This window comes from Trichosurus vulpecula, chromosome 4 (genome assembly GCF_011100635.1).
Source record: "Trichosurus vulpecula isolate mTriVul1 chromosome 4, mTriVul1.pri, whole genome shotgun sequence".
NCBI classification, from domain to species: Eukaryota; Metazoa; Chordata; class Mammalia; order Diprotodontia; family Phalangeridae; genus Trichosurus; species Trichosurus vulpecula.
Genome location: NC_050576.1, coordinates 63,910,272 through 63,920,257, shown reverse-complemented (window position 1 = coordinate 63,920,257; position 9,986 = coordinate 63,910,272). Strand labels below are relative to the sequence as shown.

Below are 9,986 nucleotides of genomic sequence, written 5' to 3'. Positions count from 1 at the left end.
ATATGTGTTGTCTCCTCTTATTAGAATATACACTCCTTGAGGGTAGTGACTGCCTCGTTTATTTATGCTTTTGTCTGCAGTGTTTAGCACAGTGCTAGGCTGTTATTGTTGTTTATCCTTCATTCTCCAAGAGGACCCTGGCATTAGGAAGATGATGCCATGACTTGCAAGTGAATCAAATTTAAGTGAGGTAGGGCAGTACAAAGTCACCAGTCTCACTTTCACCTCTGAAGCCATCTGGATCCAGTGGTGAGATATAGGTCAGGACCATTGGAGATGGCCCCCTAGGCACTTAGTAAGTGCTTAATAAATGTTCTGTCACTTAATGTATCATTTCTTCAGATGGTGTCAAAGGTTTTAGGTGAAGCTGTGCTCATATTTCCCATTACTACCACTTTAAGGAAGCCAGAACGAGAGCAGCATAAGGCCAGTAAGCAGTGCCTGTAAGCAGTAGCCTGGAGGACTGGTTGAAGAGAAGGGAAATGAACAAGCATTTATTAAGTGCCTACTATATGCCAGGAACTGTGCTAATTGACACTTTACGGATATTATCTTATTTGATCCTAAATAGCGGTCGTGGGAGAGGTAGGTGTTGTTACGATCCTCACTTTATAGTTGATGAAACTGAGACCAAGTGATTTGCCCAAGATCTCACAGCTCGTAAGCGTCTGAGACTGGATTTGAACTCAGGTCTTCATGACTCCAGGCCCAGAGCACTATCCATTGCACAATCTAGCTGCCTCTTGAAAGCATCAGAAGCAAGGCAGAAGCAAGACCTCAGAGTCAGTGTCTCAGGTTGGAATTTTCCACAAATGAAGGAAAAACAAAGAAGCAGGTGAAATTTCTTTGAGGTGGAGTAGCATGGAATTGGTGTTCCTGGATTTTCCCTTGGCATCTTTCTTTTTGTTGCCCTGTGATATTAGTGTCTCCATTCCCAGTTTCACAGAATGCTCAAAGTACAGCCTGGTGGGTGTGATGGTGACTCTGTGTGCCAAGGTCAGATCCTGCTGTGCCTTTGACAGTATTATTTGGACCTTTCTCTATTCTCTTAGATATGACTATGTCAGAGTATATAGAACCCAGGCAGCCATTTGACTTAGATACAAAGACTAATGGAAGAAATATATTCCTGCAAACCAGCATGACCCAGACAAAGCTGATCCTAGCTTATTAATTATCCTGTTTCTGCCCTTTCCTTATTTTTAAGGTTGTGCCTCTTATAATAAACCTCAACTTATTTGAGGCAGTTAGATGGCAATCTAGGGTGCTGGACTTGGAGACAAGAAGATCTAAGTTCAGTCCCACCTCAGACACTTTCTAGCTGTGTGACCCTAGGCAAGTCACTTAATCCTGTTTGCCTCAGTTTCATCAACTGTAAAATGGAGATAACAACACCAATATCACAAGATTGTTTTTGAAGATTAAGTGAGATAGCACATGTTAAGTGTTTTGAAAATCTTAAAGCACTACATAAATGCTAGCTTTTATATCATTAGATTGTAATCTTCTTGAGGGCAGGAACTGTCTTTTTGCTCTTTTTGTATCCCTAGCACTTAGCACAGAGTCTGGCGCATAGTAGGTACTTAATAAATGTTTTTTGATTGATTATTTCTATCAACCCATTGGGCTTCAAGTTCCATGAAGGCAAGGGCTACATCTTATCCAAACTTTGTGCCTACAAACAGAATTTCATATTCAACAGCATTTCTATTCTTCAAGGATTGTTGGTAAGTGCTTTATAGCCCAAAAGGTCAAGAAAAAGACAGCTACCCTTATTCCAATTGGTGATATTCTAGGAGTGGCTGGGTAGAGCTGGTCATGAATTTAGTAGCACAGGAGGTATGGTAAAGGATAGAACAATGTATGTAGATCAAAAGCAGAGGAGTCAAGATAGAGAAAACATGAGGGCTGGCATCGTGTGGGGCTGCTAAGCTCAATGATAGCTAATGGAGGTAAGATCTGCCAAGAGCTGAACAAAAAGGACTCAAGGAATGGCCTGATAGAGAGTGGTAGATAACAGGTTTGAAGAGCTCAGAAAAGTCTTCTAGTTTTTACTTCTTGTACAAGTTGATTCCGATTTTGTGGAAAATATTATCAAACTAAAGAGTTTGATTTATTTACTTTAACATACAATAAAGTGGTCCCTTGATAACTGATTTTTGGCCAAGACAACCTCCGAAACAAGGAAATATACAAAACGATCTCCGACCCCCTTCCATATCTACCAATGGATGACAGAGTGACTAGAAATGGAATAGAGGGAGTAAAGATTCATGCAGTTTTTAGACAAACTGTAAAGATTAATTTAACTATTGGAACTCTAAATATGAGATCTTTAGCCAACAACTAACAAATTGATATATTATGGGAGAGCTCATTCTTATCAATATTGACATTCTCACTATAAATAAAAAACTAAAAGAGATAAGGAACTTGCATGTAAATGGAAAGATGGCACAGATCCTTCTTGGAGAGAGAAATAAAGGAGCTGATTAAATTGGTTTCAAACCATCCAAAGACAACAATCAAAGTCCTTTAATGGAAACTTGCAAAGTTTATAACAAGTATACACAAAAAGACCATCATTGGGGAAAAAATGTAGTTTGTTTACCAACATTTGTTGCTGAAAATGAAGACACAGAGAAACTCAGAAGATCTAATCAAAATCCTCCAGGCCAAGTCAACATATATGTGAAGATTTCAATACAAAGGTGAGTGTAAGGACAGAAGGCAAATAATATTTTGGAAAATATGGTCTGTCATTAAGACATTAAAGATATCAAAGGCTTTTAGACTAGTCAACAGTTTTATTTCTATATATCCTTTCTATTTGTGAAAATTGCCAGAAAGCACTGCATGTGGTGAACAACAAAAAAAATAACAAAAAAATGAAATCTACCAAAATAAATGATTACTGTTTATGGATAAGGGATATATTTCTAGCTCTGCCTGTATGCAGTCATTTCATTACCAGGTTAGAGCAAAGGTCAAGATCAACACTGTCCCTGAAGAAAGAATATAGATAAAAAAACAGTGCATGAAATTACAACAGCTCAGAAAAGATGTAAAGACTATGACCACCATTTCCTACAGAAGGTTAGCCAATATAAAGTAAATACCACAAAAGATAGGCCAAAAATGCTCATAAATTGCCTCAGCCTCCAAACACATGATCTCCTTACCAAAATAAATGCCACAACAGGCAGGCCAAAAGTGCCCATAAACTTCCTCAGCTTGCAAACACATGATCTCCTTGCCAGCCAGGGATACATGGTATCCAAGGGCAAAGCTTGTTTAGAATATAAACTCATTTTCAAAGCAATAAAGAGGTGGATGATGAAAGATTGTGAACAGTATCACTTCATAAAACAGAGTGGCCTATGTGAAAACAAGTCTGTCCAAAGATTGGTATGAGATCCAGTTTAGCCAAATCATCCTAATAACATTTGAAGTTGAAAGTGGAAGGAGGATAAATAACTATGAAATGGATATTGTTAGTATTTCTTTGGTAATTTTTATTTAATGTCATAACTACATCTGGGCTCTTAACACTTCAGTTTCCAATGAAGTAGAAATGGCATTTAGGGAAATGGTCAGGAAGAATGACTAAATACATATAAAAGAAATCCATGCTAGAGCTGCCCCAATTTTCAAAATATTAAGGGATCGACTTTCAAGATATCTAATAGATAGAAGAAATCAAATAATTTGGGTAAAATCACAGATGATAATATCACCCCAAAAGGCAATTGAGAAGATACCCATAACTACTGACCATATATCTATCTTATTTCTACAAAATATTATATACATTTCAAGGATTTTTTGATCAACCATAAGAGAGAATAGGCAGGCTTTCCCAGATGATTTTCTGTAGCAGATCATATCTTCATAGTCACAAAATAGACCAAATGGTGTAAAGAGGATAATGAATTCATCGTCTATTTTGTTGACTACTCAATGAGACTTTTGATCATGTAAAAGAGAGAGAGCTAACAATCCACACAGGCAAAACAAAATGGATGAAAAATGTCTGTTGTCCTAATGGACATTCAGTTGGATGGATAGCACATATAACTTGGACTGGGGCTAAAAATAGTTGATCATATGATCTCAGAATTAAATAAGAAAATGAGTGGCATGGATTTATTTTGGTAAGTTACGAAGTGCTTTCAGTGATCTCCTGACACAAAACCATAGATTCAGCATCAATATTCCCCTACATACATCCTATGGTTGATTCATAGAATACCATACTTTCAGAAGCATCAAAATTGGAAGTGAACCAAGGGATAATGATAAGCACACACATATATATGCATGTATATATATGCATGTGTGTATGTACATACATATATATTAAGTATAAGTAAGATACAGCTTGTTACAAACAACAAAACACACAGATGGATATGAAAGATATCACTGAGGGAATGCTCTTCCTGAAAAGGAGGTAACTCGCAGAGCCAGGAATAAAAGATGTAGTGAGAACTGCACTAAATGCGAAAAGGCTTAGACTAAAGTGTCTTGTGCACTGGTTAAATCTTTTATGGCAGATTTATGGGAGGAAATAGACAAGAATTTTTATAGGATGAGAAGTCATTAGTGGAATCTGATCCTCATTACTGAAGGGAGTATTCATCTAGATAAGATCGAAACTACAAAAATAGTATATTGTAAGTACTTGCTCCTGATAGGACCAATGGATGTTTTAAAATTTAGATCTAAGGATTTTTAATGTTATTCATAATAAACATGCCATTGTAGGATCATAGATATCGAGCTAAAGGGGATCTGAGGCCAACCAGTCCTACTTGTTCATTTTATTTGTAAGGAAACTGAGGCCCACAGAAGTGCATTGCCCAAAATCACACAGGTAATAAATATCAGGGTTAAGATTTGAACCCAGGTCTCCTGATGCCAGAGTCAGTGTTCTTTCCATTGTACCATGTTGCTTCTCTTGTGTTAGAAATTTAAATATACCAAATACTTCAAATTTCCAAATGCCAGTTTGAAAATTTTTATTTATCTTTTATAGTTTTAAGGGGGAAAAGAATCTAAAAGCTTGAATGCTGCTGAGATTTGGAATGAAAGCACATTATTTGCATAACTTTTCTCTCTTCCACCCAGAATTTACTGGTAATTTATCATCTTCCCTCCCTCCTTTTCCCCCACCATTATCCACTCTCCTAGTTAAGCTACCCTACATGAAACTTCAATTCCCCATATACGGCATTCTCTCTCCTGCCTTGGTGCCTCTGTTCTCCATGCCTAGAATACTTTCCCTCCTCACCATGCATTTTTGAATCCCTATCCCCATTCATGCCTCAGCTCAAGTGTCACCCCCCCAAAGGTCTTTCATGATCCTTTTCATTGAAAATGCTTCTCTGCTCCTTAAGCATATACATTCTGTCTCTAAGTATCTATGTATATGTTCCTCCACCCTTTAAAATGTTCTCTCCTGAATGAGCATACTTTTCATTTTTGTCTTTTATCCTGAGTGATTAACACAGTGCCTATCATCTATTAGGTGCTTAATAAATGCATGTTGGATTGGATTAATATTGTGCTTATAAGGTAGAAAGGACAAACAGTTTCATGAAAAACAGAATGTTGAGGTCTGGTTTTCTATAGTCTGCCCCATCATAGGAGTAGAGGATCACAGAGCTAGGAGAGGCCTTAGAGGTCACTTAGTCTGACCACCTCATTTTAAAGATGAGGGACCTGGATCCCAGAGAGTTTAAGCAGCTTGCCCAAGGTCACATGGGCAGGAAGTAGCAGAGCTGATATTTGAACCCTGTCCTTTAACTCCAAATTCAGTCTGAGAGAGTTCAGCTGCTACACAGTCCTCCTCCCTTCCTCATTCCAATGGTGACTTCTCTCCTGTTTAAAATTAGCCCGTCATGACCTTCTTTTTTCATGACTGGTCATTGCTGACCAAAGCATGCATGCAATGAGCTAAAAACCTTCCATTAATTCTCCGAGAGAATGTAAGTTCTTTGAGGTCAGGGATTGTTTTGTCTTTGTTTTTGCGGTAAGTAGAGAAGCCTATGAAGAAGAAACACTCCAGACAATGGAGGATGTTTGCTTGCTATACTTGCTGAATTATTTAGAAGTTATGAGGTCCCAGTTATGGGCTTGATCCCTATAATTCAACAGTTAATTTGCACAGAAAGCTTTGTTCCATGACCACAGCCTGTCACCATAATCCTGACCAAGCATTTTGTATATAACTTCCCTTTATAAGGGGAATGGAACAAAAGCATAAAGACAAGTCATTGTGAAGATATTATTCCACTAAAGTTGTTCTTTAGTCATTTCAGTTGTATTCAACTCTCTGCCACCCCATTCTGGGTTTTCTTGGCAAAGATACTAGAGTGATTTGCCATTTTCTTCTCAGCTCATTTTACAGATGAGGAAACTAAGGCACACAGGGTTGAATTTGAATGACTTGCCCAGGGTGACCCAACTAGTAAGTCTCTGAAGTTAGATTTGAACTCAGGTCTTCCAGATTCAGTCCCAGTGCTTTATTGTCACCTAGCTGCCCCCATTCTACTAACAGAAAATAATTTGAAATAGGTAAAGCTTTTATTTGAGCAACTATGAGAGAAGAAAAGGGATATAAAACAGAGAGAACGAGGAGACACCATTTCTTTCCAGGAATATTCCATTCAGAATCCAGCCAAAAAGCCAGGATGTTTCCTTTAGTTCTCCAGTAAAACGGAAGGTCTCTGAGGGCAGGGACTGTTTTACTTTTATCATTGTATCCCTGGAGCCTGAAATCTTACCTGACATATAGTCAGCATGAAATGCTTGTTGGTGAACTACTATCTTGAAGATATCAAAGTAGCACCTGGATGTCACCTCCTGTTCTCACCCAATGATTGGCCTACCTCTCTTTTGGTCAGATTTATTTTCTATGATTTGTTAGATGTCTCTTAAAAAAACATGAATGATTTGTGGTAATATGCTGCTGTTTACCCTGACACCCGTATCAGCTTTTTTTTTGGATTATTTGTACTTTTGATTCTTTCAAAGTCACAGTGCCTCAAAGTTCACAACTACATGGCATCTAGACAGGAAATAGTACCAAAATTTCTCACTTTAGTTAAATCCAGGATCACAGTAATGGAGTGTTAGGGAAAACTCCAGGTTTTTTCTGGTTCCTGGAATAATCTGAAATTTTCTACTTTCCATACACTTTTTAAAATAGCTACTTTTTTGCTCTGGGATGGAAAACAGTGGCTTTGTGGAACTAAGAATGTGAATAAGGAGGTTGGGGAAATATTTTGGACATGAAATCCTCAACTTTTATCTCTGAGAATCCCTACCTTTGAGGAATAACTCAGATATCATCTTCTACACAAGTCCTTTTATCATACCTGAAATGCTCATTCTTCTCTCCCTCTTGAAATTACTATGTAAAAACGTTGCATTTACTTGGTTTTGTATTTACTGTAGCCTCTAATAGAAGGTAAGTTCCTTAAGGGAATAAACTCTTTTTGTTTAACTTGTTATCTACATTTTCTAGCACAATCTCTTGCACATAGTAGGTATATAATTTAACCTTTGTTGAATCAAACTAAAAAAATACTACTAGGAGTTAACTCTCTTGACAGTTGTTGAATTCATGAGTTACTCACTGTGCCTTGGAAAATAACATTTTGAGAAGTATTTGATTAAGAGCTTGTTTGGATATCCATTTGTTTCTTTCCACTTGCCCCATGTTTCTGTTGGCATGGGCTTCCTCAAAGTCATCATGGCACTTCACATTGATTTGTTTTTCTGAAACTGAGATACGGTTTCCACTTTCTGTGCAACTCATCACTCTTTCAAGAGGAAGGGATATTGTGTGCCATTGAGTTCATTCAATGAAAACATCTTTCTCCCTTGTAATCAGTGGTCATTTGGAAGGCAAAATAAATGTACACAGGACAGCTCCCATTTTTCACAACAGATGTGAGAGTGGGAGAGATGGAGAGGAATTGCTGACATGTTTATTAGCAATGGGTAAACTGAAAGTTTCAGTTTGGCCCAGGTTGCAGAAAATCCAGATCTTTATCCAGACATAAGCCTCTGGAGTCTGCAACAACACCCTCCCCCACCAAAAAAAGCTGGACATCTTACAAGATTTCTGGTACTTCCTGTTTGACAAGAAGCACCCCTGAGAGCAACCTATCTCATGCTGTTTTGGCAGCTCTACTCCTAGACCTGACCAGAGCCAAGAAGTGCAGAGGGGCATAGGAACAAAAAGGAAAAGAAATAGGAATTAGAAGTTAACTAAACTTTGTTTGACCTCCATGGGATAGGGAAAGCAATCTCAGCTGGCTGGGAGTCAGGGGTGCCTAGGCCATCTTCAGCACCTCTGTTTTAGTAGCTCTGAGCAAATGCTCAGTTCATGAAAACTGTTGACTGAAAGGGAAAATATTTCATTAATTCTTTGATTAACTCTTTGGGAAAAAAATGGGGTGAGACTTGGTTGGAGCCCAGGTTGAATACTAGTCCTAACTCAGCAAAAGTTGAAATATGTCACAGAGGTACAGAGAAGCCATTTTATTATTTCCAAAATTCTGCCCTGGATATCATAGACTCAGCAGAATGAAACTTGATATTGAGTAACAGACACAAAAAAGAACTAGAGGAAGACTTTGAGTACTTTTTGTAGATCCTGTATCTTAAAACATGGGCGAGAGTCAGGATGAAAAGGGAATGAGGGCTTTCAATCTATATCAATAGACAGAGTCTTCACATGAATTAAATCACAGATTAAAATCAAGTATCCTTTATCTCTTGAATACCCAAAAGAGTGTAGATATAAATCAAAACATGTGGCTCCTGCTCCAAGGACTTTTATTCATTGCGCTCATCAATTATTGCTTAAAACATATTCCTAACTTAAATTTTTTTTTAGGAGCAGTTAGCAAGTTTTATTTGGTGAAAGCAGAGAGCAAATAGGCCAAAGAGGACATATTTTATGGTGCGGGTTGGAAGTAAGGATGTTGGTAACCCTGAAAATGTAGTTAGTTGCTTCAGGGGCAAGAGGATGATTTTCACACTGAGAAAGTGAGGGGGTTCTTTGTGGAAAGAGGAGTTGGTCTCAGCCATTCAGCACCATCCGGACTAGCTCTTCATAGTTGATACAACCGTTGCTGTCTTCATGCCCTGCCACCAACACTTCCACTTCTTCCTCTGTCATCTTCTCACCCAGGGTGATGAGGACATGTCGTATTTCAGCCCCCATGACTGTGCCGTTCCCTTCCTTATCAAACACCGGAATCCCTTCTACATAGTCTTCATATGTGCCCTGGTCCTTATTCTTTGCTACGGTCTGCAGCATTGGCAGAAAGTGTTCAAAGTCCAGCACCTTCACATTCATCTCATCACTCTTGGGATTCCCTAAGGCCTTGAGCACCTCAGCATTGGTAGGATTCTGGCCTAGGGCTCGCATCACGTCCCCACACTGGCTGTATAAGATCTTTCCATCCCCTGTTCGGTCAAACAGCTGGAAGGCCTCCTTGAACTCTACGGTCTGATCCTCCGTGAAGTCACACATCTTGGCCGTGCTGCTGCTCGCTCGCTCGCTCGCTCGTACTGCTGCCGCCACTGCGCTATGTAATCTAACTTAAAATTTTTAAAATGTAATTGAGTTAACAAGAAGTTTCCAAACAGTGAAATGATTTATAATAAGGTGCCACTTATAGCCTCTGTCTCGATTCTATTTAAGGGGAAAGATCTAAACTAGGTGGGCCTATTCTCTCTCTTGTGGTTAAATGCATTTACTCTGATGGGAGAAAGTGCTAAAGAAGTCCCAAGCTCTCTTTATTTCTCAGAGAATGGATAAGTCCATTCTTTAGCTATGCTTTTTATTGTCTAGGGGATAGATTATTATAGATTTACCCAATCAAAATAACTCTGAGACCCTGGTTAGAGGGAAACTCCACTTATTTGAGTTGGCTTTATTTCAGATATTCCTATTCCCATAAAAC

The 9,986-nt window shown here is 38.5% G+C and overlaps 1 protein-coding gene across 1 annotated transcript; it reads right to left on the bottom strand.

The window, feature by feature from the left end:
• Positions 1-8,900: 8,900 nt before the first annotated feature.
• LOC118847957 (myosin light polypeptide 6-like) lies at positions 8,901-9,571 on the bottom strand. Its single transcript, XM_036756659.1, has one exon. It carries the CDS (start codon positions 9,551-9,553, stop codon positions 9,098-9,100), a length of 456 nt encoding a protein of 151 aa, XP_036612554.1. The 5' UTR covers positions 9,554-9,571; the 3' UTR covers positions 8,901-9,097.
• Between the last annotated feature and the right edge of the window lie 415 nt (positions 9,572-9,986).

Excerpts from the sequence above, each read along its gene's own strand:
- LOC118847957 (XM_036756659.1), bottom strand. The coding sequence starts at position 9,553 with ATGTGTGACTTCACGGAGGATCAGACCGTAGAGTTCAAGGAGGCCTTC.